General features: G+C 40.8%; 1 protein-coding gene across 3 annotated transcripts in view; it reads right to left on the bottom strand.

Moving 5' to 3' along the window:
• Positions 1-200: 200 nt before the first annotated feature.
• Positions 201-18,814, bottom strand: part of PCSK7 (proprotein convertase subtilisin/kexin type 7) — a 222,888-nt gene continuing 204,274 nt past the window's right edge. For all 3 annotated transcript variants that reach the window (XM_073602365.1, XM_073602366.1, XM_073602367.1), the window contains 3 exons: positions 17,985-18,078; positions 9,341-9,458; positions 201-2,672 (listed from right to left, as the gene is read on the bottom strand). In XM_073602365.1, the coding sequence (XP_073458466.1) occupies positions 2,310-2,672; positions 9,341-9,458; positions 17,985-18,078 (575 nt within the window). In that variant the 3' untranslated portion in view covers positions 201-2,309. The remainder of the gene's footprint in view (positions 2,673-9,340; positions 9,459-17,984; positions 18,079-18,814) is intronic.

The raw sequence follows: 18,814 nt of genomic DNA, 5'->3' as shown, positions 1-18,814 counted from the left end.
GTATCGGGCACAGGTCATGCTGCATTGGGCACAGGTCACGCTGTATGGAGCACAGGTCATGCTGTATGGAGCACAGGTCACACTGCACTGGGCATAGGTCACGCTGCATTGGGCATAGGTCACGCTGCATTGGGCATAGGTCACGCTGCATTGGGCATAGGTCACGCTGCATTGACACTAGGGCAGCTGTGGGGGGGGGGGCTGTTTGCAGGGGGGCCCCATACAACATATTGCTATGAGGCCCTGCTATTTCTAGTTACGCCCCTGTCCCCAGCCATAAATTAACTGATCTGAAGAAGTGTTGAAACATTCTACAAGTATTGTTGATTTATTCACTTTGGTGGATACAACAGGTTCACTTTAAAAGGGTTTACTACTTGAACTGAAACATTTAACCACTTGCCAACCGGCTCACGCAGATATACGTCGGCAAAGTGGCACAGGTGCGCAAAACGACGTACCCGTACGTCACTCGGTCATTGGCAGATAGCGGGCATGTGCACGCCCGCGGGTGAAGCGGACTCGTTGTCCGCCGGTGGCCCGCGATCGCCCAGTGATCGGGAGCAGTGATATCTGTCATGTTCCAGTTAGCCCATCCCCCCTACAGTTAGAACACGCCGAGGGAACACACTTAACCCCTTAATCACCCACCAGTGTTTAACCCCCTTCCCTGCCAGTGACATTTACACAGTAATCAGTGCATTTTTATAGCACTGATCACTGTATAAATTTCAATGGTCCCAAAATAGTGTCAAAACTGTCCGATCTGTCTGCCACAACATTGCAGTTACGATAAAAACCGCAGATTGCCGCCATTACTAATAAAAAAAATAATAAGAATGCCATAAATCTATCTCTATTTTGTAGATGCTATAACTTTTTTTTTTTTACCAAAACTATGTAGGAGAATACATATTGGCCTAAACTGAGGAAGAATTTTTTTTTTTATATATTTTCTGGGATATTTATTAATTATAGCAAAAAGTAAAAAATATTGCTTTTTTTTCAAAATTGTCGCTCTTTTTTGTTTATAGCGCAAAAAATAAAAACCGCAGAGGTGATCAATTACCACCAAAAGAAAGCTCTATTTGTGGGAAAAAAAAAGGACTTCAATTTTGTTTGGGTACGTCGTCGCACGACCGCGCAATTGTCAGTTAAAGCGACGCAGTGCCGTATCGCAAAAAAGGGCTTGGACAGGAAGAAGGTAAATCCTTCCGGGGCTGAAGTGGTTAAGATCTTTCCTGCAGAACAAAAACAAACATGACAGCTCCTCCATTTTGATAAAGTGGCATCATTTGGTGCCTCGTCATAGAAAGTCTGCCATTGATAGACTACATAGTTGACTAAGTGATTACCTGGTTCAGGTTCTGAATCTTAAACTGCTAACACATGGTCAGACTTCATCTACTAAGGCAGAATAAACAGCCACAGGAAAAAATCTCCAGCAGGGAGACAAGGTGTTGGTGTATACATGGGTATGGGGTAGGGGTCTCCTTTTCACCACAAGCAGTACACAACTGTAAGCAAAAAAAAAAAAAAATATATGCAGTAGAATTCCTTTAATTTGGCTACCTGAACCTATCCTGATGAACAGTCAGGATATCAAAATTCTGATAGTCCAGCCTATGAAATATTTAAAATTATACATAATGTTTAAGGTTTTCTTAAAACCACTTATAACATTGTGCAGTTCTGTAAATATTACAGAATTTTCACAGACACCTAAAAAACAATGCTATGAAAACTTTACTTGTAAAATGTTATAGTTACATTCAAATGGTTTAATGTAGCCCAATAACCTGGATTATATGATAATTAGATACTAGCCTGATCCTGTGGATGCTGAATTAAAGGAATTCCACTGTGTCGTAGGTAGAAAAATATCTTGTTGGGAAAGAAGAAGCGAAATCTATTAAAGAAATCATATCTTCGTAAAAATACACTGAAAGGTGGTTTCTAAAAATACTTTTCGTATTTTTTCTTTTTTTTTTTAAGTTGTAGTGTCCCTTTAAGATGTTTAAAAATGATCACCCGTATTAAAGTTAAATCAGTAAATAAATGCATGTTTACTGTCCCAAACCTCCAGCATCTGAAGAAATGATCTAAAACCATCTCATAGGGAAGATTCTCATTTAACAAGATAAGGCAAAAATCCAATATTACATCTTGACAAGCACAGGCTGTTTTGTATAAACCACTGTATCCTGTTCTTGGCATTCTCTTTTTTTTTGGACTCAAACTTCCATTTTACTCGTATCCAATACTCTTTAAGTCATGTACATTTGTATCGACCTCATGAGCAACTTGCCTCATATCTTTGAGTAAATTAGAGTTGGATAGCAAGTCTTGCCTATGTCCTGTTGTCCTGTAGACCCTATATTTTCTCTAATGTGATTTGAGTTGTAGTGATTCCTGTGAACAGTACTGCAATCTTCGTCATCCTCCTCACCCTCCAGAACAGTATCTTTTAAACCACACAGAGGTGATGATTCAGTCTCGGTGCCTGCTTCTAGCTGCCGGGGGCTGGGAACAGCTCGGTGTTGGGTCCATATGCAAGGGGAAACATCACAGCTAAGATCTAGATCTTTACTACTGGATATCCGAGAAAGGTACAGCTCCATAGTATAGTATAGGGACCAAAACACAGCAAAACATCCCAGGAGCATGAGAGTCTGAGAAGGTAAAATCATTATGTTAGAACAAGAAAAGAAAACAAAAAACATTTAAATAGCTTCAAATAAATTATATCATTAGTTTGCATTGTTTTATAGGTCTGATTAAGATAACTATGGTCTGAAGATTCACTATCTTTGTGAAGCTCCTGCATTCTCTCCCCTTACATTTCCACTCCTGTATCTGTCAGTGTGTTTAGCAGATTTTCCACTTAAAGTAGATGTAAACCCCAACCACTGAGCTCTCATATACTGTAAATGTAACATGTTCATGTCATTTCGAAATTCATTTTCAGTATCTTTAAATGTGCAGCTTTCAATAAAATAACAAATAAGTGAAAACAATTATTTTATAATTGTTGAGGATACACAGCGCTTTTAAATAAGGAAATCTTCAGCCAGAGAGTGTAAGTGCCTACTTCTTATCCTTCTGCTCCACGTATAGCGGCTTTTTTTGTTTGTTTTTTTTGTTTACTTTTGGCAAATGTCGTTTGCAGTGCCCGCTATGCCTGGTACATCACATATCCCAGGAGGCCTTACTATGCAATTCACAGAAGAGGAAGGAGGCAGGCATAGTGGCATGTCATCGGGTGGCCCGCCCGCTGAACTCGGGAAAGGCCGGTGGGCCTCTCAATGATGTCAGAAATAACATGCCAGTGCAGGGCAGAGCAGGGGCAGAGCATGAGAGGATCTCGGTGGGATACCGCTGGATAGGTATCTGCAATGTGCAGCAACCACCTCCCGGTAAGCGAGGATAAAATAAAAACCAAAACGGGAGGGTGAATTAAAAATTAGCATCTGCCAATAAGTTATAAGAAAAGTCTGTTGTGAATAAGTAGTATCCTAAAAATGGACCTTTTGTCTGGAACATCTCCTTAAAAATAGCAGTGTACTTTTTGATATACGAGGGTGCCTAGGCAATCCTGTGCCTACAGCCCCATGACTGTACAGGTGATACTCGAAAAGATAGAATATCGTGCAAAAGTTCATTTATTTCACTAATGCAACTTAAAAGGTGAAACTAATTTATGAGATAGACTCATTACATGCAAAGCAAGATAGTTCAAGCCGTGATTTGTCATAATTGTGATGATTATGGCTTACTGCTCATGAAAACCCCAAATTCTTAATCTCAGAAAATTAGAATATTACATGCAATCAATAAAACAAAGATTGTATGTAGAACAATATCGGACCTCTGAAAAGTATAAGCATGCATATGTACTCAGTACTTGGTTTGGGCCCCTTTTGCAGCAATTACTGCTTCAATAGCAGCCTTCAGCTTTTCTGCATTGTTCGGTCTCATGTCTCTCATCTTTCTCTTGGCAATGCCCCATAGATTCTCTATGGGGTTCAGGTCAGGAGAGTTTGCTGGCCAATCAAGCACAGTAATCCCGCGGTCATTGAACCAGGTTTTGGTGCTTTCGGCAGTGTGGGCAGGTGCCAAGTCCTGCTGGAAAATGAAGTCAGCATCCCCATAAAGCTCGTCTGTGGAAGGAAGCATGAAGTGCTCCAAAATCTCCTGGTAGATGGCTGCGTTGACCCTGGACTTAATGAAGCACAGTGGACCAACACCAGCAGACGATATGGCTCCCCAAATCAACACAGACTGTGGAAACTTCACACTGGACTTCAAGCATCTTGCAGTGTGTGCCTCTCCATTCTTCCTCCATACTCTGGGTCCTTGGTTTCCAAATGAGATGCAAAATTTGCTCTCATCAGAAAAGAGGACTTTGGACCACTGAGCAACAAACCAGGTCTGTTTGTTTTTCTTTAGCCCAGGTAAGACGCTTATGATTTTGTTTGTTGTTCAGGAGTGGCTTTACAAGAGGAATACGACATTTGAAGCCCATGTCCAGGATCCGTCTGTGTGTGGTGGATCTTGATGCACTGACTCCAGCCTCAGTCCACGCCTTGTGAAAGTCCCCAACACTTTTGAATGGCCTTTTCCTGACAATCCTCTCCAGGCTGCGGTCATCTCGGCTGCTTGTGCACCTTTTTCCTCCACACTTTTCCCTTCCACATAACTTTCTATTAATGTGCTTTGATGCAGTACTTTAGGAACATCCAATTTCTTTTGCAATTACCTTTTAAGGCCTTCCCTCCTTATAGAGAGTGTCAATGATGGTTTTCTGCACAACTGTCAGGTCAGCAGTCTTTCCCATGATTGTGATTCCTACTGAACCAGACTGAGAGACCATTTAAAGGCTCAGGAACCCTTTGCAGGTGTTATGGCTTAGCTGATTAAAGTTGGACACTTTGAATATTGCAGCTTTTCACAATATTCTAATTTTCTGAGATTGTGGATTTGGGGTTTTCATGATCTGTTGATCTGTGAGCCCTAATCATCACAATTATGACAAATCACAGATTGAACTATCTTGCTTTGCATGTTATTAGTCTCTCATATATTAGTATATCTGCAGTAAAAGACTAGAGGTACTGTTCTGACTGCTAGTCTCATGAGATTCGAAGTGAAATCTGGTGATGTCACTAATGTGCTGAAAACCGTTCCCATTGCGGAAGATACTAAAATGAGGACTGACAGAGTGTCAGCTATGCCTTGTCCCAAATCATTTGAAGTAGATGCAAAACCTGAGTGACAATTGTTAAAGAAGAAATGAACGGATGATAAAAAACAAGGCAGGCAAAGGCCAAATAACTAGTTACCTGTATTGCCTGTGGTCTCCCTGTAGCTCCACATTTTTGACTTGCCATGCCTCGTTTTGCATTGTGACGAAAAAAGTATCCAAGGGGAGCTGGGACTTTGATGTGAGTTCTTACAAAATAGTGAGAGGACAATAACCAAATTGTAGACCTCACTGGCTCAGGTTAGGCTGATAACAGACAAGGCTACCCTCCAGTGGATAAAGGTTCTTAGTATTTGTTGGAGCAAGATAAGAACCTTTATCCACTGGAGGGTCTAACCTGAGCCAGTGAGAGAGGAGAATAGTAGAATTTTACAGAAAGGAAAATCTTTACAATGGGTCGCTGGTAATATGTTTTCGACTTGTATGCTTATATGAGATCAACAAATCTAATAAGCCAGGCTTGTAAACACATGCTTCCTGAAGAAACTTCTGATATATCAAATTGAGTTACACCGATACTGTTTTACCGGCAAGTAAGTGTAACCTTATATTCAGTCAAGTACTCAGCCATACCAAGTACCGATACCTTTGCAGTGCGATTTAAGCCCATACAAAATTAATTGACACAAAACACACTGTATAGAATCCCATGTGATTTGAACAGAAATGCGGTGCAGTTCCTGTCCGAATTGCATGTGGTTTCCGCACAGCTCCTGTGTGAACCCAGGCTGAAGTCACTATAACAAGCCAAAGTCAGTGGAGCTCAGTGTTTCTCAACTCCAGTCCTCAAGGCGCCCCAACAGGCCATGTTTTCAGGCCTTCCATTATTTTGCACGGGTGATTTGATCAGTTTCGCTGCCTTAGTAACTACCACAGCCGTTTCATCTGAGGGGAAATCCTTAAAACGTGACCTGTTGGGGTGCCTTGAGGACTGGAGTTGAGAAACACTGATTATATATATATATATATATATATATATATATATATATATATATATATATATATATATATATATATGATCCTGCACTTGGGGGAATCGAGCACAAGTGTGTGCCTCTGGTGGCTTGCTCCTGCTATGAGTCTACACAGCAGAAGCTGATCAGCAGGTCCCACAGACCCGATGTCTGCTAGCACCTGCTGATTGTTCGGTACACAGGCAGAACGGCAATGAAATCTGGCAGACTTTAAGACCCGGTAGTTGTTTGAGGGTAAGGAGGAGTTGAGTAGAAAAGCTGAGATACCGCACTGTATAGCCAATCCCCATTGATGAAGTCGGAAATCACAAAAAGCTTTAGGACATGGCTATGCAGCGCTCAGTTCATGTGATGATCATGGGAGAGTGTGGAAGGGGACTACACTGACAGTTGAAACCAGCATGGAGGTGTCCAGACTGGGATGAGTTGTTGCCCGATACCTACCCATTTACAGTCATGGTCGAAATTGTTGGCACCCCAGAAATTTTTCCAGAAAATAAAGTATTTCTCACAGAAAAGTATTGCAGTAACACATTTTGCTATACACGTTTATTTCCTTTGTGTGTATTGGAACAAAACAAAAAAAAGGGAGGAAAAAAATCAAATTGGACATAATGTCACACAAAACTCCAAAATGGGCTGGTCAAAATTCTTGGCACCCTTAACTTAATATTTGGTTGCACACCCTTTGGAAAAAATAACTGAAATCAGTCGCTTCCTATAACCATCAATAAGCTTCTTACACCTCACCCAGAATTTTGGACCACTCTTCCTTTGCAAACTGCTCCAAGTCTCTCTTATTGGAAGGCCACCTTTTCCCAACAGCAATTTTAAGATCTCTCCGCAGATGTTTAATGGGATTTAGATCTGGACTCATTGCTGGCCACTTTAGAACTCTCCAGCGCTTTGTTGCCATCCATTTCTGGGTACTTTTTGACGTATGTTTGGGGTCATTGTCCTGCTGGAAGACCCAAGATCTCGGATGCAAACAGCTTTCTGACACTGGGCTCTACAGTGCGACCCAAAATCCTTTGGTAATCCTCAGATTTCATGATGCCTTGCACACATTCAAGGCACCCAGTGCCAGAGGCAGCAAAACAGCCCTAAAACATCATTGAACCTCCACCATATTTCACTGTAGGTACTGTGTTCTTTTCTTTGTAGGCCTCATTCCATTTTCAGTAAACAGTAGAATGATGTGCTTTACTAAAAAGCTCTATCTTGGTCTCATCTGTCCACAAGACGTTTTCTCAGAAGGATTTTGGCTTACTCAAGTACATTTTGGCAAACTGTAGTCTTGCTTTTTTATGTCTCTGTGTCAGCAGTGGGGTCCTCCTGGGTCTCCTGCCATAGCGTTTCATTTCATTCGCGCTGACCCTGATGCTCCCTGATCCTGCAGGACAGCTTGAATTTCTTTGGAACTTGTTTGGAGCTGCTTATCCACCATCCGGACTATCCTGCGTTGCAACCTTTCATCAATTTTTCTCTTCCGTCCATGCCCAGAGAGATTAGCTACAGTGCTATGGGTTGCAAACTTCTTGATAATGTTGCACACTGTGGACAAAGGCAAATCTAGATCTCTGGAGATGGACTTTTCCACAATTTTGGTTCTCAAGTCCTCAGACAGTTCTCTTCTCCTCTTTCTGTTGTCCATGCTTAGTGTGGCACACACAGACACACATTGCAAAGACTAAGTGAACTTCTCTCCTTTTTATCTGCTTTCAGGTGTGATTTTTATATTGCCCACACCTGTTACTTGCCCCAGATGAGTTTAAAGGAGCATCACATGCTTGAAACAATCTTATTTATCCACAATTTTGAAAGGGTGCCAAGAATTTTGACCAGCCCATTTTTGGAATTTTGTTTGACATTATGTCCAATTTGCTTTTTTTCCTACCTTTTTTTGTTTTGTTCCAATACACACAAAGGGAATAAACATGTGTATAGCAAAACGTGTTACTGCAATACTTTTCTGTGAGAAATACTTGATTTTCTGGAAAAATATCTGGGGTGCCAACAATTTTGGCCATGACTGTACATGCAATGTACAAGATGAATTTAATTGTGAGTGGTTTACTTGAATTTTAATAAATGTTTTATGGGAATAATGCACTATTGGAGGCTTTTTGTTTTCTCTCACACACGTGATGAGGAGACCTGCTGATTGTGGGGCGATACTACCAGGTTGATATGGACCCTAAAGCTTATTTGCCTTTTCATGAGAGTTACAGGCAATTCAATCTGGTGTGTGCATTACCATAAGGGAGATGGCTCTATTTAAATCGCGCTGGTGGTGGATATAAAGGTGTATTATTCCTGGCTCTACTCACATAGAGAGTTGACTGGTAATCATAAACTTTCCTGAATTGAATCACTCTGAAGAATTATTTTTGATTTATACACAGTTATTTGGACAATATTAAAGAGTAACTCCACTTTTGTTGAGAAAAACACATTTCCCTCTGGATGATCTGTGTACATTTGAGGGGTTTTACCAAACTTTGTTGCAGATTTCTACCATTTGTCTCTCTGAAGAAATATCACTTTGTCTGTGTCCACGTGCAAAGTCAATGTGAATGGGAGTGGTTTTCTAATTCTTAATCGGATGCTGTACTTGCAGGGATCTAATGAGGGAAATGGAAAGGTCTGCATCCCTTTAGACATGATTTCCCTCAGGGAGTATCTGACTAAATATGAAATTTTTGTTGCAGGGGACGCCTAAAATCTGACTTGTATCTTAGTGAAGACTTCTGGAAAAATCCATAAGCCAATCACACAAGCAGGAAATTACCTTTCTGGGGGGCGTTCTGTATACCATCTGTGTACAGAATGCCTTCAGATAGCCATATTGCATTTGGCAGAAAATTACAGCATCGCAGACTAAAAAGTAAAGGGAATTTTTAGTAACATACAATTTTCAATATGACTTGTGTAGCAATTGCCATTTTTTCCCCATGAAAGTGGAAGTATACTTTAAGAAAATGTGGTGGTGAAATGATAGATTTTCTAGAACTATTAATAAAATTGTGTGTAAAAAACTAGTATTTGACATTACTAATCATGTGCCATGGTAAAAAATGGGTACCTTCTCACTGATTCTTACCCGTAGGGTGTTATTAGTAATGGTGTAGCTTTCCTGTTCAGATATCTCCAGGCCAGGAGGACAAGGCAGGGAAAAGTTTTCATTGAGAAACTCACCACTCTGAGCAAGTTCCACCAGCCTAATAAACAGAAACAGAAGGTTATGCATACATCAGTTTCTCTGCACAGATAAAACATGTTCTGCAATCTTTAGGACGTTTCATAGATTATCCAAGCAGTTTCTTTAAGAGGAACTGCAGTCTGCTCACATAATTTGTAATAAAAACATCTTTGCTATTCTGAAGCTTCCCTCCAACCACTTTGCAGATTATTTTATATATACTGTGATTCTGTACTAGCCAAATATGCTGCAGAAATCTCTCTCCACTGAGTCTGGCTGCAACCATTTTAACTGTGGGCGGCTGAAGCTGCTGCCTGTTCACTTCCTGTATTTACACAGACACACCTCCAGCTCTGCAGCTCTCATTGGCTCTCTTATGACTCACCCCCTCCCTTGCTGGCAAACTCTCACCAGATTGAACAAGAGAGCTGTGCATGATGTCATAAGCCTAGGCTTTGTACCAGACAAAGAAAATTTACAGAGGAAAGATTCCCACTGAGAAGAGACACAGGTGGACCATGCTACTTATTAAGGGATACATTTTATCAGAAAAATATGTTTAATACAAAAAGGGGCCAAGCCCAGGTACCCACCACCAACACCAAGATCATGTTAAAAATAGACAACGTTGTCTGTTTAAGAGCAGCTACATCACACGCTTCAACCATGCATGCACACACCTAGAACAAGGCTATTGTTAATTGGAGTAGGTAATGTTTATAGACTATTGATCTCAGTGACATGCACCATACATAGCAAAGTCTGTCCTGTCACTAGGTTTAATTAATTAAACCTAATTAAACCTAGTGACAGGACAGACTTTGCTACGTATGGTGCATGTCACTGAGATCAATAGTCTGATCCATAAACATTACCCACTCCAATTAACAATAGCCTTGTTCTAGGTGTGTGCATGCATGGCTGAAGTGTGATGCAGCTGCTCTTAGACAACGTTGTCTATTTTTAACATGATCTTGGTGGTGGGTACCTGGGCTTGGCCCCTTTTTGTATTAAACATATTTTTCTAATAAAATGTATCCCTTATTAAGCAGCATGGTCTGCCTGTGTCTCTTCTCAGTGGGAATCTTTCTCCTGTAAATTTTCTCTTTCTCTATAGAATTTAGGCACAGAGACCGCACCTATTATTAGTATGCCTGCTAATCTTGGGACACCACATGGGTATATTAAACATCCAGTGTTGTGGTAACTAATAGTGAGTATTGGTCTTCAACCAATTTTTCTATAAGTTTTTACCAGACAAGAAACACGAAGTGGGCTGTATAAGGTATTTACTGGCAGAAAAAAATCTTTTACTATCCAAGGGTAAAACAACAAGGGCAGAAGATTTAATAGATGGAAAGATGAAAAAAAATTACTGAAGTTCTGCATTCAGTTTTAATGAGTTCCAGGAACATAACCCAGCATTTATAACCACGTGTTAGAAAAGAGGTTTAACCATAAACTACGTAGAGGATTCTTTACTGTAAGAGCGGCCAGGATGTGGAATTCCCTTCCACAGGCGGTGGTCTCAGCCGGGAGCATCAATAGTGTCAAAAAACTATTAGATAAGCACCTGAACAACCAAAACATACAGGAATATACAATGTAATACTGACTTATAATCACGCACATAGGTTGGGCTTTATGGACTTGTGTCTTTTTTCAACCTTGCCTACTATGTAACTTTGTGTATCTGTTACCTTCAACTGATCACTATGAAATGTGTCAAGGCAGTTGATGATTGTTCAAGAACAGCATGGGAAGTGTGAAAGTTTGTGAAACCTCCCTGTTCTAATTACATAATCCAATACCATGGTCCGGGGTATTTTATGAAATCAGTGGGCCTGTGTGCAAGATCATAAGTTGGGTACATCTTTGGTCTTTTGGCAAACCATGTAGAAGAGCTGTGGGTGTGGCCAGATTAAATTCATGGTGGGAAGGGCTTAGGAGGTGTGGTTAAATATCCCCCCAGCCAGACTGTCCCCAGTATAATCCCCCCCCCCCCAAGGTCAATCTGTCCCCAGGACAATCCAACCCAGGTCAGCCTGTCCCCCAGTATAATTCTTCCCCCCCCCGAAGGTCAATATGTCCCCCAAAATATTCCCCTCAGGTCACACTGACCCCCAATACAATCCCCTCAAGTGTTTCCCAAATGTTTATGAAATCACTGTTTTCACAAAAAATACACTAAAGTCCTATTAGGTTTACACATAAACACAACACAACAACTTACAAAATTTCTCATTCACATGGGACATACTATAGTGTACACCTATGTGAGAACGGTGTTTACGCGCATAAGGATGCACAGGTGTTTCGTGCATCCCCGTGCAGGCAGTCCTATTCATGTTAATTGGGACATAACAGCTGCATGGACACAGTAACGGCTCCCAATCTGACATTCGTCTGGGTGTACAGCCCCGAACGCAGATATTGTGAGTTTAGGGGCATTCACCCACACCGATGTCAGACTGTAGATTGCAGAGTGTAATGACTGCGTACATGCAGCTGCTGCTTCCCAATTGACATGAATCATGCCATACCATCAGGGAGGCGTGTGATTGGCCCCAAATTTATTCTGCAGCAGTGCAACGATCCCAAACATACAGCAAATGTCATTAAAGCGGTTCTAATGCCTTAAGGTTATTTACCTTAAAGTGGATGTAAAATATGGTATTTTTTTTTTCTTGCTTTACCTGCAAGGCAAAGGCATAATGTGCATCGCTGGAGACTGCATCCATCTATACCCGGTCTTCCTTCCAGGTTCGTGGCTCCGGCTCGGTGACTGGCCGGAGCCGCGATGACGTCACTTCCGTCCATGCACGCGGGAGCCGCCGGTCACGGCACACTGCTCTGAAGAAATGGCACAGGTGGTCATTGCTTCAAAGCACATGCGCCAGTGAAGTAACTAGCTGCTAAGACAGTAAATATCTCCTAAACGGTGCATGTTTGGGAGATAGTTACACTACCTATAGGTAAGCTAAAATATAGGCTTACTTATAGGTAAAACTTAAAGATGAAAGTTTACTTCCTCTTTAATACATTCTATACATTAAGGTAAAAAACCTTCTGTGCTGCAGAATCCCCCTCAGCCCCCCCTTATACTTACCTGATACGTACCTGACCTGGATCTCAATCCAGCTTTGTGCACAAGAGCAGCAGCTGGCCCGGCTTTGTCCCGCCTCACTGGGCAGATTGATAGCAGTGGGAAACATTGGCTCCTGCTGCTGTCAGTCAAATCCTTTGACAAGGGAGTGGGGACGGGACTGAGCTGCCCTGTCTGCGTCAATTGGATGCAAACAGGGCAGCTCGGTAGCAAGCCTGCACGAGTGCCCCCATAGAAAAAGGCTTTCTTTGGGGGCACTAGCAAAGAGGAGGCAACACGAGCGCTGGTGGGGGCCCCAGAAGGGAAGGATCGTGGCTGCTCTGTGCCAAAGCATTGTACAGAACAGGTAAGCATGCCATGTTTATTTTTTTAATAAACAAAACGTTGAGGCTTTAATAACACTTTAAGAACTATCTTCAGTGTAAAGAAGAACAAAGAGTCCTGGAAGTGATGGTTTGGCCCCCACAGAGCCCTGATCTCAAGATCGAGTCTGTCTGGGATTACATGAAGAGACAGAAGGATTTGTGGAAGCGTACATTGTATGTAGTTCTTCATGATGTCTGGAATAACTTACATACCAAGTGCCTTCAAAACTGTGTGCAAGTATACCTAGAAGAACTGATGCTATTTTAAATACAAAGGTGGTCACACCAAGTTTTGACTTGATTTGGATTTCTCTTCTGCTCATTTATTTTCTATTTTTTTAATTGATAAACCAATAAACTACCAACACTTCTATTTCTGAAAGCATTCTTAATTTACAGCATTTTCACACCTGCTTAAAACTTTTGCACCTGCTTAAGATGTGCTTTACAATATATGTTGCAGCCATAAGCATACATATGTAAACCCTCTACTGCAAAAAAATATTCAATTCAATAAAGTGCTCCCAATGAAATGTCCATTAAAGTGGTTTTAAAGGCAAAAAAAACCTTCTGCATGAAGTTCACAATTGCACAGAGCCAGTAAGTAGAACATGTTATTTTAAAGAAAAAAAAACGCATCTGTGTATTTACCTATTGCCTGGAATTCAGCTTTGCAGTATAAAATGTGTTAAATGTTTATTAGTACATATTGTTAGGTGCACAAATAGCAAATAGTGTAACCAGCGCGCATCATATCTTAGTGTGTATTAAATATAAGTGATCCCGATAGTTACGACTACTATTGGTATACCACACTTAAAGCCATTTCAATACGGCCAAAACTCATGAAAAACGTTATTACTATAGACATATAAAAAAATTGTGAAATTAACTTATTTTCCTGTGTTAGGAACATTTAAATCCTATCACGTGTTCAACAGTGAAACAAAACATGTGTTATTAATTACAATGTTACTTATGAAAATCAGTCCGCAACAATGTAGTGAGCACCCTGAAACATGTGTTGCTAGTAACAATGTTACTTGTGACTATCAATTCGCAACAATGTGGTGAACACCATACATATCCAAATTAGTGCTAAAAATGTTTATCAGTGGGACACTTATTCCCCTTGAACATCTTAGATGTAGAAACACTGATCAGTCCTTGATGGAAATATGCTAGGTTAATGTTAGCACCAATCTTCTTTATAGAAAGAGACACACCGATATTCCTCCTTTTCACAAATATGGTAAAAAAGGCCGCTTACCGGATCAGATGGATCTCAGGTTAGTGAGATTTTGTTTTATTCCCACTGAGGTGTATCTTCTGTATGGATGAACCAATATTTTGAAACCGGATACATTGTATCAGTGAGGATAGATCTGCCTGTGTATGGGAGCGCAGTGGCTGAGGAAATCTCCCAGGAAAACGCCCAGATCTGCCTGTGAATTGGAGCATAGTGGCTGAGGAAATCTCCCAGGAAAACACCCAGGTAATAATCTAAGGCCGGCAGGCTAATGCAACATGCTCATCTGATCTCACTAACCTGAGATCCAACTGATCCGGTAAACGGCCTTTTTTACCATATTTGTGAAAAGGAGGAATATCAGTGTGTCTTTCTATAAAGAAGATTGGTGCTAACATTTAACCTAGCATATTTCCATCAAGGACTGATCAGTGTTTCTACATCTAAGATGTTCAAGGGGAATAAGTGTCCCAATGATAAACATTTTTAGCACTAATTTGGATATGTATGGTGTTCATCACATTGTTGCGAATTGATAGTCACAAGTAGCATTGTTACTAGCAACACATGTTTCAGGGTGCTCACTACATTGTTGCGGACTGATTTTCATAAGTAACATTGTAATTAATAACACGTTTTGTTTCACTGTTGAACACGTGGTGTGATTATAGGATTTAAATGTTCCTAACATAGGAAAATAAGTTAATTTCACGATTTTTTTATATGTCTATAGTAATAACGTTTTTCATGAGTTTTGGCCGTATTGAAATGGCTTTAAGTGTGGTATACCAATAGTAGTCATAACTATCGGGATCACTTATATTTAATACACACTAAGATATGATGCGCGCTGGTTACATTATTTACTATTTATTTTTTGGGTCTTTTGTATTTATGGACTAACACGAGCAGCAGCACAAAATTTTTTTATTTGTATGGTTAGCGCAAAATCACGTTTCTTTATATAGGTGCACAAATAGCACCCTACTTTATGATCATTGGATCTACTACCCCCAGTACAGATTTTTGAGCCTGTCAAAGTACTACCTAACAGTCTTCTCACTTCATTAGGTAATATTGCAAAAGATGGTGGTGATTCTGCCGATGCTGTTGTCCCCAGAGATCTGTCATTGCAGTGCTGGGGATTTTGAGGAGTTGAAATGCAAGCTGTACGTGTTGCGGAGTTGAGTCCCAATTTTTTCAGGTAGACCTCAACCCCAACATTTGTGTTGGGCAGATTTATTTCTCCTAGTATTATACCGTAATGCTTACTAATGAGAACAACTGCACTTAAAGCATAAGTTCACATTTTGGAACATGTTACATGTCCCACCCAAACATTTAACATATTCCAGCTGTGGCAGCCAGTTCACGCTATCCCCCTCGGTGTGACAGCGGCGGGGGATCTTCTCTCTGCATCTGCTGTCACCCATTCAGGTGGATGGTCTGCCCTGTGTGTGATGAGTGAAAATGCTCCAAAATGCCTCCCCTCCCCCTCGCTAAAAAAACCCCAAAAAAACAAAAAAAAAAACAAACGCATGTGGGAATGCAAGTTTCCGCTATGCAGAGTTGTGAACAGGGCTTGGCAGCTGAGTATTTCTGTCCACTCCCTCTTATTTACTTGCATAAAAGATGGCCACACACGATGCAATCTGATTTTGTATTTAGTGAGATCACTTATTGCATTTCATTTCAAAAACGTGCATCTAGGAATGGGTGGGAGGATGATGCAGGGTGTGTGCTAATGAGGTCAGCTGGTCAACTCTTTCCTGTATCATGAGCTACAGTCTGATCAGGAAGAAAGACATTACTAATGGAAACGCGGATTAGGACAAGAAAAGTGACTGTAAATTTAATGGAAAGCTTTGATATTTTTGCAAAAAAAACTACATAAATACTATTTTGGTGCATTCGGGGAGCTAGAATTTAGAAATAAAGAAAATAAATTAAAAAAAATTGTACAAAAAGTGAACTCACCCTTTAATCACTTCCCGCCCGGCCTATAACAGAATGACGGCCGGGAAGTGGTTCTGTTAACCTGACTGGACGTCATATAACATGACAGCGCGCAGCACGGTGATCGCAAGTGCAGCGTGTCAGTCTTACCACGTGATCAGCTGTGACCAATCACAGCTGATCATCGCGAGAACCGGTAAACGGCATTCCTCAGTTCGCGCTAACAGGGAGAGCTGATCGGCGGCTCTCCCTGTCAGAGGGGGGGGGGTCTGTGCTGATAATCAGCACATTGATTATCAGCACAGCCCCATCAGATGTGCCAATCAGCTACCAATCAGTGCCCCAATTATAAAGTTTGCCAGTGCTCACCTGTGCCAATCAGTGCCCATCACAGTGCAAATCAGAGCCCACCACAGTGCCAGTGTCCATCACAGTGCCAATCAGTGCCCAGCATTAATACCTGTCAGTACCTGCCCATTCAGTGCTGCCCATCAGTGCCATCTAATAGTGTCCATCAATGCCACCTGTCAGTGCCAATCAGTGCCAGTGCCCATCAATTCTACATATCAGTGCCAACTCATCAGTGCCGACTCATCAGTGCCCGTCAGTGAAAGAGAAAACAAAATTTTATAACAGAAACAAAGAAAAACTTTTTTTTTTTCAAAAATGTCGGTCTTTTTTAGTTTGTTTAGCAAAAAATAAAAACTGCAGAGATGATCAAATACCACCAAAATAAAGCTCTATTTGTGGGAAGAAAATGATAAAAATTTAGTTTGGGTACAGTGTTGTATGACCGCGCAATTGTCATTCAAAGTGCGACAGCACTGAAAGCTCAAAATTGTCCTGGGCAGGAAGGGGCGAAAGTGCCTGGTATTGAAGTGGTTAAGCAAACTTATTAAAGAATACACAGTGATCCTAAATACATGCTAGAAACAGCAAGAACACAAAATATTTGGTACTTGGATTTTGTGCCCTAGATCCTGCCCTAAGCAGGACTATATACAAAAGGAAAACCCTCTAAAGGTGGGACTATATGGGCACTAAATAGACATCAAAATTATAAAAAATAGCATTTACTGGTACAAAAGAATAAAATCCTAAGGACATATAGAACATCATACATTGTATATGAAGTGGTACAAAATGATCATAAAAAAAGTCATGACACCTAAAGTTGCGGTCCTTAAGATTTTATTCTTTTGTACAAATAATTGCTAATTTTTATATATTTATTTATATTTATATTATTTTATTTATTTGGGACTATGGCACTTCACCCACTATAGCCAGAGTTACCCTTTACATAAGCAGGACTATAAAAAAAAAAACCTATAAGGCTGCATTCACACCTGGGCGTTTTGAATCGCGGGCAGATTTGCGCAATTTTGCCCACAATTTCAAAACACCCATGTGTGAATGACAAAACGCACATTTCAGATGCCATTAATTTGCATGGCAATGCATTGGCAATGCATTGTGTGAAGCATGTCACCCAAAAGAAGCTCCTGATCTTTTTTGTGGCGACAAGCTTCACGCGATGTGGTTTGCCGCGATTGCAGCAGAATCGCACTGCGTTTTTAGGGGCCATTCAAATGAAAGGCATCTGAATAGTGCGTTGTGTTATTTACCCCTGGGCGTTTTGAAATCGCGAGCAGAACTGCGGCAAATCTGCCCACGCTTCAAAACTCCCAGGTGTGAATGCAGCATAACAATGAACTCTCTTCAGTAACAAGAAAAGGAAAACAATTTAAAACAGACACACTCCAGATTAAAATGAACCAACCAGCCTAAAAAATACATTTCCAGTTATTGCTTCCATATATAGTAGCAACATTTAGATTTCCTTTTATTGCAATTTAATTTTTTCACCTTCTTCTCTCTGCCACGTCTTCAGGTGTCCAGGAAGAACCATAAAGTGTTAGCTGCCATGTCTGAAAAATTCCTTTTTTTAAAGTTTCATCTCCTGTACAGGGTAAATACATGGTTATTAGATTTGTCAGGATATCAAAAAATCTCACATAGCTGCATATACAGAGTTAAAATATTCATCAGAAAGAGTGATCAGTTTTTGGCTTTTACCCAATGATCTTGCATATGCAATTAGGTACACAGGGACATAACTAGCAAGAGGAAAACTCAAAACTAATCTCAGAAAGTATTTGAAGTTTCCAGCAGGGGTTGCGAGTCAGTCAACCGTAAGTGTATTTGCTTTGGACAAAACACAGATCTATATTCAGACAAAAAAAAAACAAATAAAAAAATGGGGCAGGTTTGATAAACCAGGCTTGAATGGAGTAGAAGATTTGGATGCCGCACACCGGATGTAGTCAAAAAAACTTCACTTTATTGAAAAAATGGGATCATCAAAATAACAAGACTGTCATGCAGAAAGTACAGGTAAGCTGACGCGTTTCACACAGTCCTGACGCGTTTCGCACTCAGGACTGAGTGTGAAACGCGTCAGCTTACCTGTACTTTCTGCATGACAGTCTTGTTATTTTGATGATCCCATTTTTTCAATAAAGTGAAGTTTTTTTGACTACATCCGGTGTGCGGCATCCAAATCTTCTCCTCCATTCAAGCCTGCTTTGCCTAGCATTCAGCCAGCACCTGGAGCTCTTCTGCTCTGAAACTTCTACTTACACCTGGGTCAGTGTCAGCCTGAGCGGTGGAAACACTTTCTTTGCTTGTCTGCATCT

Source organism: Aquarana catesbeiana, linkage group LG10, assembly GCF_042186555.1.
Source record: "Aquarana catesbeiana isolate 2022-GZ linkage group LG10, ASM4218655v1, whole genome shotgun sequence".
NCBI classification, from domain to species: Eukaryota; Metazoa; Chordata; class Amphibia; order Anura; family Ranidae; genus Aquarana; species Aquarana catesbeiana.
The sequence above is the reverse complement of the archived record's forward strand: the minus strand, read 5'-3'. Positions and strand labels throughout refer to the sequence as shown.